This window comes from Mus caroli, unplaced genomic scaffold (assembly GCF_978045245.1).
Source record: "Mus caroli unplaced genomic scaffold, Mus_caroli_1 scaffold_3, whole genome shotgun sequence".
NCBI lineage: Eukaryota > Metazoa > Chordata > Mammalia > Rodentia > Muridae > Mus > Mus caroli.
Window position 1 is genome coordinate 72,613,208 of NW_028227258.1, and position 15,191 is coordinate 72,628,398.

The 15,191-nt window shown below is 51.6% G+C and overlaps 1 protein-coding gene across 1 annotated transcript; it reads left to right on the forward strand.

Annotated features, from left to right (window-relative positions):
* Nucleotides 1-46: 46 nt before the first annotated feature.
* Dcst1 (DC-STAMP domain containing 1) lies at nucleotides 47-15,036 on the forward strand. The gene is made up of 16 exons (XM_021158297.2): nucleotides 47-279; nucleotides 967-1,092; nucleotides 1,173-1,247; nucleotides 6,050-6,178; nucleotides 6,565-6,704; nucleotides 7,354-7,561; nucleotides 7,674-7,817; nucleotides 8,356-8,477; nucleotides 8,899-9,059; nucleotides 11,099-11,198; nucleotides 11,389-11,484; nucleotides 11,641-11,767; nucleotides 11,887-12,003; nucleotides 12,425-12,567; nucleotides 12,690-12,803; nucleotides 14,785-15,036. The coding sequence occupies exons 1-16, from the start codon at nucleotides 138-140 to the stop codon at nucleotides 15,034-15,036; spliced, it is 2,196 nt and encodes a 731-aa protein (XP_021013956.1). The 5' UTR covers nucleotides 47-137.
* The last annotated feature ends 155 nt before the right edge of the window (nucleotides 15,037-15,191 follow it).

Genomic DNA, 15,191 nt, shown 5'->3' on the forward strand with positions numbered 1-15,191 from the left:
TGCTAAAGTTCCAAAGGCTTGTACCATGGGCGTGTCTCAGAACCCACTACCCAGTTGTTCTGAGGGCTCCCAGAGCTGAGGAGTTGAAGGACACAGGCCAGTTGTGGACTGTGTGTGAAGCAAAAGACAGGGGCGGCATGGCATTCCTCTCATCAACACTTCACAGCCTGGGGATCTTTGAAAAGATTTCCAGGATAAAAGAGGTTCTCAAGAATAGGCTGCTGGACCTTACAAAGGGTTACCGAGCACAGGAGCAACAAAGGAAACGGCCCCACACCAGTGAGACAGCCCTCAGATGCCAGCCTCATTCCAGCATCCCCCAGGCTCCTCTTTCCTCTCTCCTCTGCTATGGGGCCATCCACCTCCCATCCTCTCTCAGTTCAGCCCTCTTCTCTTCTCCTCCACTCTGGCCTTAACTCCTCTCCTCGGCATCCCTCTTTCTAGTGTGCTCCACGCCCCCACCACCAGGATTCCCTGGTGTCTGATCCTCTCAGAATCTCAGGGCCTGGGGCTGGAGAGATGGCCCAGTGGTTAAGAGCACTGGCTGCATTTCCAGAGGTCCTGAGCTCAGCTCCCAGCACTCCCATGGCGGCTCACCACCCTATATAATGAAATCTTATGCCCTCTCTGAGCACACATGCAGACAGAGCACTCAGATACATAAACTAAGTAAATAATTTGGGTGAGGAGTGTTTCAAGACCCCCAAACTTTGAGGGCTGGGAGAGATGGCTCAATTGTTAAAAACATTTACTGCTCTCCCAGAGGACCTGATCCAACACCCACATCAAGCAGTGTACAACTGCCTGTGACTGTAGCTCCAGGGGATCCAACACCCTTTGACCACCAGCATAAACATTATGTATGTAAACTCAGACACACATACACTCATAAATAAGAATAAAGTATTAACCTAGTGAACCTCACTCAGTTAGAAGAGGCTATGAGCTGAACTGTCCCCCCTTCAGTCATACAGGGGCTGCTCCTCTGGAGTCTTCCAGTTTCCTGGATCCGGTTCCTGTGGCGACAGCCAGGGGAGTTTCCAGTAACTGCTTTCCTGCTAGGAGCAGGCACTGGTGGGCTCCTGGCCATAGGCAAGTATGGGAGCTGAAGGGCATGGTTGGGGCAGGGCTGGAGCTAATCGCTGACTTTTGGCTTCACACTGTTCCTTCAGGTCTCTTTCAGCTCTTGGTGAATCCCATGAACATTTATGAGGAGCAGAAGGTGGTGGCGTTATACTGCTTGGCAAGTTAGTAATGGGTAAAAGCTGGGCGTTAGGGACCTGGGGGAAATGGGAGCTTGCTCCTTCTGTGCCCCAAAGGCCATAGCTTTAGCCTCCTCTTACACATTACTAACCAGTACCCCCAGAGCTCATCTCTCTAGCTGCATTTGTAGCAGAAGATGGCCTAGTCAGCCATCACAGGGAAGAGAGGCCCCTTGGTATTGCAAATTTTATATGCCCCAGTACAGGGGAATGCCAGGGCCAAGAAGCGGGAGTGGGTGGGTAGGGGAGCAGGGCTCAGGGAGGGTATAGGGAACTTTCGGGATAGCATTTGAAATGTATATAAAGAAAATATCTAATGCAAAATAAATAAATATTAAAAAAAGAAAGAAAGGAAGGAAGACAGCCGGGAGTGGTGGCACACGCCTTTAATCCCAGCACTTGGGAGGCAGAGGCAGGTGGATTTCTAAGTTCGAGGCCAGCCTGGTCTACAGAGTGAGTTCCAGGACAGCCAGGGCTACACAGAGAAACCCTGTCTGAAAAAAAACAAAACAAAACAAAAACAAAAACAAACAAAAAAATCAGATATATTTGGATACGGTGCCTCACACCTAAAACCCCCAAATTTATAAGGCTAAGCAGGAAGATGTCTATGAATTCAAGATTCCCTGGCCTACACAGTATGCTCCAGGCCAGTCTGGGGTGCCAAGGAATGGCTCTGGCTAGAGGTTTTTAGGTTACAAAATACCTACCACAACTCCACCTAACACATCTCTGTGCATTATTCTCAAAGACCAGAGAAGAAACAGGTCTCTCCTGCCCCTGTTCAGGAACCAGGAAAACTTGCCAGGAGGCATTTCACATCTCTCTTTATGGAAACTGATACCCTTCCCTAAATCTGTCCCAACCCAGGGGCACTAGCTTATTGAACACATAGAGTCTTTGGCCATGAGGTCGAGACTACAGAAGACTGTTTTCTTGTCTGACCTCTGTGCTCCTGTCCTGGGGACGACCTAACCTCACACGTGTACAAGTCCCTGGTGTGCTGACGAGTTAGGCCTTATTTGAAGGGGTTAAAGGGTCATGACTATTCTACATCAGGACTTCAGGCTCCCATGCTCCTAAAATGTCACCTCTCCTCGCTGCTCCAATCTGCCCCCACCTTGTCTGCCCCTTAGCCCTGGGTCCTGCAGTGAAAAGGGGTCGTGGCTTCTCTTCCACTCCTTTCTCCCCTCTTTTCCTCCTGCCTTGTTTTGAAGCAGTCTCTGATAGTTTCATCATATATGCATATAATGCATTTAGTCCCCGTCCCCTCCCTTTTTTTGCTTTTCCAAGCAGGGTTCTTCTGTGTAGCCCTGGCTGTCCTGGTATTCACCCTGTAGACCAGGCTGCCCTGGAACTAACAGAGATCCACCTGCCTCTGCCCTCTGAGTGCTGGGAATAAAGGCGTGCACTACCACACACTGGAGTGAATTTTTAGTCTTTTTAACACCACCTTCCCTCCCCTCCCCCCGCCCCACCCCCACCCATGAGACCTTTCTTCCCAATAAGCCCTCCTCCCCTTTGCACGGCTTCATTCTGTGTTTAATTAGAATTCCTTGAACAAACATGGGTAGGAAGCTATTTACTGGAGCAAGGGCAGTTTATCAGTAGCTACACCACTCCCTCTGGCCTCTCCTCCCCACCCCTACTCAGCCCACCACACCACCCTGTATCCTTTCCCCACCTAAACAAGGTCTCAGGTAGCCTCGGCTAGGCTTGAAACTCCTTGTTCTCACCTTGCAAGTGCTAGAGTTACAGGCTTCCCTTCTGTTTCTTCCGATGTCAGAAAGGGGAGAGGAAGAATTAGAGGGAAAAGGATAAAAATCTTTGTTTTGGTTGGTTTGGTTTTTTTTATGATGGGGAGGGGGCCAAAGTCTTAAGACACCAATGCCGTTATAATCCTTCACCAGTGCCCTTGGCATGGCAGGTTCTTTTGGGGGGACTCAGATGGGTCCCATAGCTTCTTGAGCCAACCGTAGGCTCCTCCTTTGAGATGTGCATCCACCCCAAGCCCCAGCAGGCTGCCCTTGTGGATGGAGAGTCTCAGGCCCGCTGCCTTCAGGACTTGCTGTGTACCTCATAGTCGCCCTCTCCCCTAGAGAGAAGTTGCACACTCTGGGATCTACACAGGAGAGGGCCTGGAGCAACCTGGCCAGCTCTTACAGTTCTGCCGAAATCTAGCCCATGAGGAACAAGGCAGGGTCCCTCCCTGTGACAGGCCCTAGAGGGTCTGGACTTGACCTGTGATGTCCTATGACTGTCCTCCTGTGCCTGCCGACACAAAATGTTACCCTTCACTTCCAGAACATTCACATTTCTGGTTTATTTTTTTATTAATTAAATGGTTGCTCTTGTAGCTGCGACCATCCTGGAACCAACTATGTAAACCAAGGGGGCTTTGAACCCACAGAAATCTGATCTGCCTGCCTCCCAAATTCTGGTTTTAAAGGCATATACCACCGTACCCAGCCCTCCTCCTCTTCCTCCTCCCCCCTCTGTCCTTTCTCCCCTTCTCCTTTTCTGGGTAGGGTCTCATAAATCTCAGACTGAGGATGGCCCTGAACTTTTGTTTCTTCTGCCTCCACCTCTTAGTGCTAATATTAAAGGCATATACCGCCATGACACCTAGGTTTGGGGTTGGGTTGGGTTGGTTTTGGTGCTAGGGGTCAAACCCAGGGCTTCATGAATGTCCGGCAAGCGCTCTATCAGCTGGGCTACATCCCTAGTCCTTTTCACTTGTTGACAGAGTCTCATGGAGTTGATCAGGCTGACTGTGGGCATGCTCTTCAGACTTTTCTATCCTCCAGCCTCAGCCTCTTGAGTAATTAAGGTGATAGACATGTGACACCAGACCCAGATTTCTCTATTTACAATTATTTACCTATTTAGTGTTGATGACTATAATACCTAGCCCTCCTCCCCGGCTACACGCGGGCTGGGTAAAGTAAAAGACTAGCTTTTCCCTTTGTGTGACGCTCCTGGGACATAAAACAGCGATCTGTCTGTCTGTCTGTCAGCTATTGTCTCAGCTTCAGTATTTGGTTTCCAGAAGGCCAAGACTACAGAACAAGTTTCTTTCTCTGCCCTGTAATGCGTAGATTGGTTTAGGCAAACCCAGACTCAACCCCCAGGGGCCAGGGCAGAACCAGGCTATTGTCCTTGAACAAAATCCAAGTTGTGTTAACAAGTGAGAAGGCAGAAGGAAAAAAAAAAAAAAACAACTGCTGGGTGGCATCCAGGGTCTGCCACAAACCTGTATGTCTAGCTGGAGCCATGGGGGAGGAGTGCAGCTGACAGGGCACAGGGTAACAGCAACTTGAAGACCTGGTGGGAAACGGGCATTGGCCAGGGCCCTGTGGACTTATGGGCAAGAGACTCAGTGGCCTGGGATCACCAGAGAAAGTGGGAGGGGCCGATCACCAGGGTCTATCAAGCACATCTAATGGTTTGGAGCCTATCCACCAAGTGTAAGAGGAAGACAGATTGAAAAAGGGAAAGGCCGTGATCCGAGTTATGCTTTTATAAGATCATTGTGGCCACTGAACTGGAAGGCAGTGAGGGAGGAAGTATGAAGACCAGTTAGACCACAGTACTGCAAAGATGGCTCAGTGGTTAAGAACACTGGCTGTTCTTCCAGAGGACCTGGGTTCTATTCCCAGCACCCACATTGAGCAGCTTACAGCTATAACTCTAGTCTAGGTAGGGATCTGAAACCCTCTTCTGGCCTCCATGGGATGAGTGTGCATGGTGCACATACAGGCAAAACCACTTATCCACGTGAAGTAAAATAAGAATTAAACAAGGGAAGCCTCAGTCCAGGCGCCTGGGGTAAAGCTCACCGGGCTTCCCATGTGCAGGACCCCAGCATTGCAACAGTAAGCTCTGGTCCCAGTGAGTGATCACCGGGGACTGTGGGAGGACAGTGCAAATGGTGGGAGCCTAAGTATTTGGGGTTGGCTCTGGCCATCATTAGGCAGAGACTCCATCTCCAAGGGGATCGTCTTGTACCCTGACTAGCTCATGCTGTTCCTTTGTCCTGGACTGCCATCTGTGTCTCCCAACAACAGTTACTCATCTCCCGGGCCCAGCTGACACGTCATCTCCTTTGTCCAGCCTTCCCAGCCCCACCCCTCCCTGCAGAAATACCCACGCCCTCCTTGGCTCTGCAGCCCTCTGCATAAGCCCCTCCCTGGTCCACTGAGCACGTCTGTCCTGTGGTAGTCATCTGTTTATATGTCTGTCTTTCTCTGTGGATTATGAGCCTCATGGAGCTCGCTGTCTCCATGCAGAGACCACATGTGCTTCTGCTGTAACCACACACACATGATTAAGGGCTACCACATGGGAAGCTTAAGGACGTGCACCGGAAATGTCCAGGGAGGACACTGCTGACTGCTCCTCTGACCACCTTGTCCACCAGTGCCCATTTTATCAACACGTTCCCTTTGCCTGCTCTGCTCCCTCATCACCTAACATAAATATGCATCCAGCTTGGCACCCACTCACCTCACAGGCACACTCACGCGTGGCGTGGCCATGACTTTTCTATCCATCCCTCACCATCTCCCCAGGACCTTGCTGAGACAGACACACAGCTGTGCTCCATAAATGGCTGGTAGATGAATGAATAAATGAATGAGTGGGGCCTGAGAAGTCGATCAGAGCAGGTGTAAATGGAGATAAGGGCAGAATAGATCCAGGAGAAGGCTGAGGCAGGTGGACGCCTGATAAATGGCATTCGAGGCTGTCTCCTTACTTCATCTCCCATGTTCTGGATCTCCCAATAGGCTTGGGGGCCATCGGCTGGGGTACCTCCCCTCACATCCGCTGTGCCAGTCTCCTGTTGGTACCCAAGATGCTGGGCAAAGAAGGCAGACTCTTTGTCATGGGATATGCTTTGGCTGCTATCTACAGTGGTAAGGAGTGGCTGCCCCAAAGTACCAGTTGGTGATGCCAAAGTAGTGACTCTGGGCAGACCATCCAGGGGGGTAGGGGGGAAGGGGTCGTCATGTTGCTGAAAGAGGAGAAAGTGTGTGTGTGTGTGTGTGTGTGTGTGTGTTCCAACCTGCTGCATTTCTCAAAGAGTGTCTTTCCACATTTTGGCCTCCTTCATTTATTTTGTCTGAAAAGACAAGGATTGAACAAGATCTCCCATAGACTTGCTATCATTATGGAGGCCCAGAAGGTGGCCTATGGTCTAGAAGGTGATCTGTATGCAAAGAAGGTTCTAGGGTGGCTCTAAGAGGGGATTGACTCTGCAGAAAGTCAATCTTACAAAGGCCTACTGGGCCTCTTCTGCTAGGGCCGGCGGCCAATCTAAGGTCCAACATCAACGAGGTGATAGCATCCCTGGGCTGCACCGTGGAGCTGCAGATCAACAACACCCGATCCGCCTGGCGAGTCTCCACAGCCCCTCTGCGGGCAGTGTTCAAGGGCATGGTGGTCAGCATCCTGTATAGTCCCTATCCCCAGGACTGAGTTGGGTTGGACTGGGAACATGGCCCTGGATATATGGCCCTCGCAGGGAGCTCCTATTATATTTTGTACCACTATCCCCAGACATTGCAGAGCCCTTCCTGATCTTGGGGTGTTGAAAAACCAGGAGGTCAACATACCATAGGGACAGACATACTTGCATATTTCCAGATACCCACATGGGCAGAACTTGCTCAGCTGAATGAAAATGTTAGGAAATTAGGAATATTGACTTTTGGAGTCCAGAGGATCAGAGAATGGAATATTTGGGGCTACTGGCTGGGGATGGTGGTGGGGTGGGTGGGAATGTTGGAGATGAGGATTGTGGGAGAGGAGGCCATGGGGCTGTGGGAGATTAGCATTAAAGAGCAACGTTCACAGTTATGGGAACCACTGAGCAATAAGGATGGAGGAAGAGAGAGACCCAAGGAAAAGCTGAGGGTCTGAGGAGTGTGGCAAGGCTACCGAGCATGTGAGCTGTGGGGAACTGGCAGGAGGCTTTTTGTCTCAGGCCTAGAGCCCTGTAGGTGTGGGTAAGAGCATTGCCAGAAGACAAATTGGGAAGCAGAGTCTTTTCTGCCCCCCTCTCTGCTCCCTCCCACCTTCCTGACCCCAGGGCAGCAAAGATTCATTGAATAAAGAGATTCAGAACATCTCGACCTCCTTTGAGGAGATGGATGAACAGGTGAAGAGTGATGCTGGCTACACATCTGAGGACTGGGACAAGAACAGAGAAAACGCAGAGATGTTCGGAACCTCCCGAGTCCGACCCTACCTGTCCACACAGATGACGTATGAGCTGAGGACCAGGCTACGTTGCACCCGTGAGGAGTATTCCTGAGCAGGGCAGGGGTGGGCAGACTTTGGGGCCAGGTTCTAGGTCAAAGCATGAGAACCTCAGACACTTCTGTCTTTTTTTGTTTTGTTTTGCTATAGATGTGGTAAATAAAGCCATACTCAGCTGCTACCGCTGGTTTGATAAAAAGCATAAAAACTGCATGCGACGCATCCACCTCCCGCTCCTAAACAACATGATCTGCGTGCCAATGAAGTTCAAGTTCCTCTGTAACATTGCCAAGGGTTAGTGGCAGGATGGTGGGGAAGGGACCCCTGGATTAGAGGAGATGAATCCTCGGGGACCACAACAGGTGTAAGGCAGGAGGAGCAGAGGCAGGTGTAGAGTGTATGTGCCCTGGGTACATAAGTTCACTCCCTACTGACGGCTCTGTAGTGAAGATGGGCTCCGGCTAAGCTCCGCATCCCATCTCTCCACTGGAAAGTCCTGGATAATAATAGTTCTCACCCCCGTAAGGGTTTTGAAACTTAATGGGCTGATGCATGCCAAGTCCTAACAGAAGTGGTACCCAGAGGAACTGCTCTAGAAATGCTGGATACCATGATTAGTATTTGGTATGGTTAAGGACAGATGTGAAAATGGGAATGAAGCACCAGGCCATGTAGCTGTGTGGGAGAACCCAGGGTTAGTAGAGGAGGCAGGAGTGGGTGCCTTGGAAAGTCAAGGGCAGAAACTCCTAGATGAAGAGGCTCAAGGGAGGGTAGCCAGGCCTGGGATGCTGCCTGGATGAAGAGGCCCTGACTTGGTCCTACTGTCCACCAGTGATGGAGATCTGGTGTTACAAACGCATCCCCGTGGAAGGCAACTTTGGGCAAACCTATGACTCGGTCAACCAGTCTATCCATGGACTGTCTGGAGAATTTTCAGCCAATATTAACCTTAAGGTAAGGGGTTGAGGTGTGGAAGTGGGAAGGGTGCAGATGGGGAGCAGGAGGGGAGGAAGGAAGCCATCTAGGCCAGGATCAAGACAGGAGAGAGGACAAGAGGAGAGGCCCAGGGAAGAGGTGTCTGAGCGTGAAGCAGGAGTGAGAGGTGACTAACCCGACGGATCACGCCAGCCTGGGGAAGGAACGGACATGTCTGGCTTGGGGGGTGGATGGATAGCCAGGCATGAGATGGTGTCAGTTAATGTGGGTGCAGGGAAGCAAGATTGTCACAGAGACTGGTGGACAAGTGAAGGGTCAGCTCCTGGCGGTCCTGGGAGAATGGAGGACATATGTAGGGTGCCAGTGGAAATGTGTCATCAAGAGGCTGGTGGTGTGCAGCGAGAGCGTAGCAGGCTGTTTGCACATGTTCCCTTCTCAGGAAGAGAAGCAGTCTTCAATGGTAGGTCTCAACACCACGAACTGGGAGCACATGGGCACCGAGGTGCGGGACTATGTTCGCCAGCAGGAGACCTATCTGCAGTGGGCTATGGGACTGCTGCACCTGCTTCTGTCCTGCACGTTCCTGCTGGTCTTCCATTCGTGAGTCACCCGCCCCACCTGCTGCCCCTTCCTTCACCCCAGGGGCAGAGCCCTGGTATAAGAGATGCAGGACCAGATACCCCTAATTTGGAATCTGACTCTGATTTGCCTGTTTTCACGGCTAATGGGCATATGGAGATTTTGTAAGAAGAGGCATTACCCGTTTTCCTACTGTCTTTAAAAAGGCAACCATCTTCATTTTTCTGCCTCCTCCAGCACCCATCCTAACACTGGCTTCCCCCGCCACACACACATTTAGCTCTGACTGTAGACTTTTTTTTCCCTTGCCCTTCTTATTCCCCTTGGCTCTGACTTTGTGTGCCATTTTTATCATCTAGTCTTGCTTTCATTCTCTCCTGCCTGCTGTGTTGGCAACTTCTTTCCTTCCATTTAGAACAAAGTCCACAACCCTACCCAGCCAGGTGTCCACCTGGGGCTGCCCTGGCCCTCACTGGGCTCAGGTTCTCCCACTGACTTCTGGACCTTCTCCTCTTCTCCTCCACCCTCCAGTGTCCAGGCTGAGCAGGAGATGAATGAGTGCAGCCATAGGGACCTTTGCTGTCTGTCCTTGTTCTTCAGGCTAGAGTGGCTCCAAGTGAATGATTAGGTAGCCAGGGCCCCGTGGAAGGACAAAGGTGAACAAGCCATATTGCTACCTTGGAGACACTCCTCGCCTAGTTGAGATGGTGAAAAAGACACTCAGAAAACACAAATGACCCAAGGGTCACAGTATGGACTGGCTGTGGGGACAGGCATGGGATACATGGAGGTTTCATAGGGGTGGCCATAGCTAAGCCCTGCAGAAGGCTGCAGGTAGGATCTGTGGTCAACGGAAGGACGTGTGGTGTCCTGAGCAAGGACCTCCGCATCTGCAGTTTACAGGCCAGTGGCTGGGTGGAGGGCTGAACTGAGGGTGGCTTGGCTAGAGTCTGGAAAGCTCTGCAGGAAGGGCCCTCAACAGGAAGGTGACCACAAGATGGATGAGGATGGGGGTGGGTGGGTAAAGGGGGGTTGGGGCCACAGGCACAGAGACCAGGCTAGGTCAGAGGTTAGGGAATGAGGACAGAGTAAGGCAGGGCAGGAAGATAGCCCAAAATGGAAGGAAGTGGAAAGACGCAGCTGTTCTGAAAGCCAAGCCTGGAGAGGGAAGGGAGAGTCTAAAGTCGCTGCCAGGCTTTCAACCTGGGTGAGATCACTCAGAAACAGGACAGAGCTGGGGGGAAGGGATGTCTTTAGCCCAGAAAACCTAACACTGCAGTGGTAGGTCTCTCCACAAGGGGGCGCCCCAGTCTATCGTTGCATTTCCTGAAGACTCCCAGTGGCATTGTTCTTCATAAGTGGGATTTATGTTTCATAGTTTGCAGTTTAACATATTTCTGAAATCTTAACATGTTTTCACAATTAGAGTTTTTCCTTAGGAAGCAAGTATTTTTCGGGACTTTGGGAGCTACAAAGAGAATACTCACATATATATGTACACATATGTCTACACACACAGCTCAAGGGAAGTCAGTGAGGGCAGGGTGTGCTGGAAAGATGGGAGGTGTCTGGATCTGAGTTTTGTTTGAGGTGTGGAGCAGATAAAGCTGGAGGGCATGGTGGAGATCTCCTTTAGTCTCGGCACTCAAGAGGCAGAGACAGGCAGGTGTCTACAAGTTCAAGGCAAGCCAAATAAATAAAATGAATATGGGAGCCATAGTCCTGAGTGATTCCTGCAATTTGGAGGGTTTCCTGACTCCATGCATCTATTTCATTCTTCCTGCAAGACAAACGTCCGCCCCTAACTCACAGACTGGCCACGCCCTCCCTTCCTCTGTCAGGCCTCAGCAATCGCATGGGTGGACATCTATGAACAACCAGAAGGCAGGGTGGAGCCTGCTTCCTTCATTCCTGGGTCACCTGTCCCAGGCTTCAGAGACAGGGATGCTCTGTGAATGCCGGTTGATGTGATGACTGTGTCTAACAGAAGCCGGTGGCTGGGTGTGGATGGGGAGACACTGATGCAGGAAGATGGAGACAGCCCCGCCTTTCCCTCACAGAGCCTTCTCCTACATGGACCACTACAACTGGGACATCCGCTTTGACAACATCTACATCAGCACCTACTTCTGTCAGATCGATGCACGCAGGAAGAAGCTGGTGAGGGAACTCAACTCTGCCTGCCAGAGGACACCTTATTGTGCCCCGTGTGGAGAATGAGGGCCCTTAGTATTTTTATCTATAATGATATTTAAAATGTTTTTGTATGGGTCTGTATGTGTGATGTGGCTGCTGGGAACTGAACCTGGGACCTTTGAGTAGAGCAACAAGCCCTCTTCACTTTTTTCAGGGCAAACAGAGTCTGTTGCCACTCCGCAAGGCAGAAAGGAAATCTGTTATCTTCCCTTTCAAAGCTACTATCCAGGCCTGGGAAATGCGCTATGTGGTGAGACTGGAGGGGGCAGTGGGTCTGGGGATGGGGGTTGGGGGGGGGAGCAACTTGCCAGTGGGACTCTGAGAGTGGAGGGCAAAGGGCAGAGAATATTCCAAGCTCCAAACCAGGGCAGAGGTACCCAACTCTGCCTCCCTGGGCTCCCTACAGATAAGAGAGCTCCTAGAGACCCTGCCTATCGTGCTGCTGCTGCTGGTGCTGTGCGCGACCGACTGGGCACTCTACTCCGTCTTTGACACCATCCGCCAGCACTCTTTCGTGCAGTATTCCTTTCGAAGTGAGCCTGGGGCCAACCCCCTCCTGCCTCCCATACCTCTTCCTTCCTTTTCTGCATCCTTTCCCTCTGTCCTCTATAGTTCCAGCTCTTACCGGAATCCCTCTCTCCACCCTGACCAGGCAGTCACAAGCTGGAGATAAAAGTCGAGGGAGACTCCATACTCGCCAAGCTTCTTCGTAAAACCATCGGTGCTCTGAACACCTCCTCGAGTACAGATGTGGAAACAAACAACATGCGTGAGCAATGCTAAAGGCTGGGATCTGTGGAGTCGAGGGCTAGGGTACGATCGGAATAGGGTGGGGTTGAAGACTGGACTTTTTGCAAGTGGAGTGCTTGAGATCAGAGCCCAGGCGAGCTTGGATCAGAGAAAAATGGTTGCCAGAGCTTTGAGGTCTTGCCTCCTCCTTGTCCAGTAGACCTTTCTGCCATAATGAAATTGAAATCAAGCAGCCTCCAGAGGTGGTGATGGGCGAGGGGGGAGGGGAGGGCAGATCATAAGTAGCTATGGTATTTACAGAGAAGCTTTGCAAGATGGAGAAGAGGCAGGGGAGTCAAACTGGAAGTCCACCCTGTACCTCCAGGGTAGGGAAATCAACTTAAGGCTGCCCTCAGCTGGTACTGACCAGATTGCTAATGGTCATCTTCCTTCTCCCCCAGCCTGCCTGCCTCAACCCATGGGCCTGAATGCCAGGGATTACTTCAAGGCCTCACTGCCAACCCTCCTGCTTGTGTGTCTCTGCCTAGCTCAGGCCTTTGGCTACCGACTCCGGAGAGTCATCGCAGCCTTCTATTTCCCCAAGGTGAACCGGCAGACAGCTCCACCCCTGAGCATGCAAGCTTACAACTCCCTACTACCCTACAGTGTCCTCCCCTGCCCTAATCACTATGGCTGGTTCCTCTTGCTTCCCACCCAACCCCTCAGCGAGAGAAGAAGCGGGCTCTGTTCTTCTACAATGAGTTCCTGAAGAAGAGATCAGCTTTCACTAAACTGAAGAGGGCCGCCATTATTCGGAGGGCAAATCAGCAGAAGGCTCCAGTAAGTCCAGTCTCTAGCAAGCCTGCCAGCTCTCTACAGGGTCTGCAGACTCTCCGAGAAGGGACACCCTTTTCAGGACACCCAGCACCCTCAGTGTCCCAGGCCCAGTGGAGCTGAGTGGGTCTGGCAGATACAGGGTAGGTCAGGGCTGCATCTGTCTTTGAAACTCAATACTCAACCCAGCTGCAGACATGCATGGGACTTTAGGAAGTGACAGAAAGGAGACGTGAGATTGGGTGGTCCGTTTGTAGGGCAACAATGACCCCATAAGAAAGAGCACACAGACAAGCCCAAGGTGGTTCTGGGAAATGGAGAGGAGGCAGGTGGCCAGGGGTCAGTGGGACTTCAGGAGGGAACATGCAGTCTTTGGAAGACACAGAACTGGAACTGCGGTTGAGTCCACACATTCTGAAGCTGAAGGAGCCAGGGGTCCTCACTGTGTCTTTTTCCCCCTTGGAAGAACAGTGTAGACAGGTCTGTGAGGCCATTCTGCAGAGTTGGAAGAGTGGTATGGTGGTTGGCTGCCAGAGAAGACTTGGTTTGAGTCCAGCTCCATCCCTGCCATGGTATGGCAGCTGTGTGACCCTACTCAACTGCCAGGTCTTGCTTTCTCTTCTCTGTAAGATGGTGTTAACCAATTCATTTGTTCAGTTGTTACAATGCCTGGGTTATACTTCATTGATGCTGGTACACACACACACACACACACACGCACCACCAAGCCTGATGACCCGAGTTCCATCCTCCAGGCAGAAGGAGAGGACTCCCCACAAGCTGTCCCCTGACTGGCACACATGCCCCAGGGCACACATGAACATCAGCAGGCTAGGATCCCTTGACCTGGTCCTGAAGTAGACTGAACTCGAATGGCTAGATGAAATAGGAGGGTATGTGTTCTAAGCTGAAGGAACAGTGTGTGAAAAAAAACTCAGAGGTCAAAGTGGATGCCAAGGTCAAAGGGCAAGCTAAGGGAAATGCAAAGTGCACAGATGTGGCAGGAGCCGTGGAGGCAGAGCAAGGCTGGGAAGAAACAGACCTCTGAGCACTTGAAGGGCAGGCCCAGCTCTGTTCTTCTCTGGCAGGCAGTGGCGGGCCCCTGGGATGTCTTAGGCAATGGCCAGGGAAGAATTCCTGGCAACTGTATGAGGAGGGTATTCGGAAAGTGAGACAGTGGAATGGCCGCAAAGCTTGGGACTTGGTTCCTGCCAGGTTTGACTCAGATCTGACTTAGGAAAGTTACACCATCTTTCTGAGATTTTTTTTTTTGGGGGGGGGGGGGGATTGGAGACAGGGTTTCTCTGTGTAGCCCTGGCTGTCCTGGAACTCACTCTGTAGACCAGGCTGGCCTCAAACTCAAAAATCCACCTGCCTCTGCCTCCCAAGTACTGGGATTAAAGGCATGCACCACCACCGCCCGGAGAGATTTTTTTAAAAAAAGACTTAATTAAAATGTGCACTTATTTAATGTGTATGGGTGTTTTGCCTATGCATATGTCTGTGTCCTCATGGGTGGCTGGTGTCCAGGTAGGCCAGAAGATCATCCAGTTCCCTGGAACTCAAGTGGCAGGCAGTTGTTAGCTGTGCGGGTGCTGGGATTCAAACCTGGGTCCTCTGGAAGAGCAGTCAGGGTTCTTAACCGCAGAACCATCTCTCTAGCCCAGTAAGGTGTAAATTGTGCCCTCCTCCCTTCTAAGCCTAAGAACCAAATTAAGCTGTTCCACAGGTGTACATAGTTGTTGTGGGTCATCTTTGGGGAGTGAGTTTGGGCACGCCAGGCTCCGCATCCCATCATGGAGGAGAAGACGACTCTTTAGATTTTCTTCAATATCACCCTCCAGGGCTCTTCTTGTCTACCCCAGTTTCCTCCAATATAGCATTGCCAGGCCTTGGGACTTCATACATTAAGAGCTGCCCAGTGCCCCTGACAACCCTTTCTGCTCAGCCCACTTGGCATTAACCAATCCACCTCATTTTCCAACAGCCCCACTACCTGGTGGAGGCTCTGTACCGCCGGTGTCCTCTCCTGCACCGCTTTCTGCGTCAGCGCTGTGTGGTGTGCCAGGCAATGGAGACGCCGGATTCCTACGTGTGCCCCACACCAGACTGCAAGGCCCTGTACTGCCGGTCGTGCTGGGACGACATGCAACGGCACTGCCCGGTGTGCACGCCACGCGAAGAGCTCTCATCATCCGCCCACAGCGACAGCAACGACGACGCTGTGTATGGCGATTGAAGGGATGCTGCCCGCCTTCTTGCTTAATAAAGTGTGAAGCACGCTCCTGCGGCTGGTGCTTCGCAGGGATCGGGGATTGGGTGAGCCGGAAGAACTGGCCCGCACAATCTTCACGAAGCCGGGCTACAGACCGGAGGCAGGATGGAGGGAAGGCG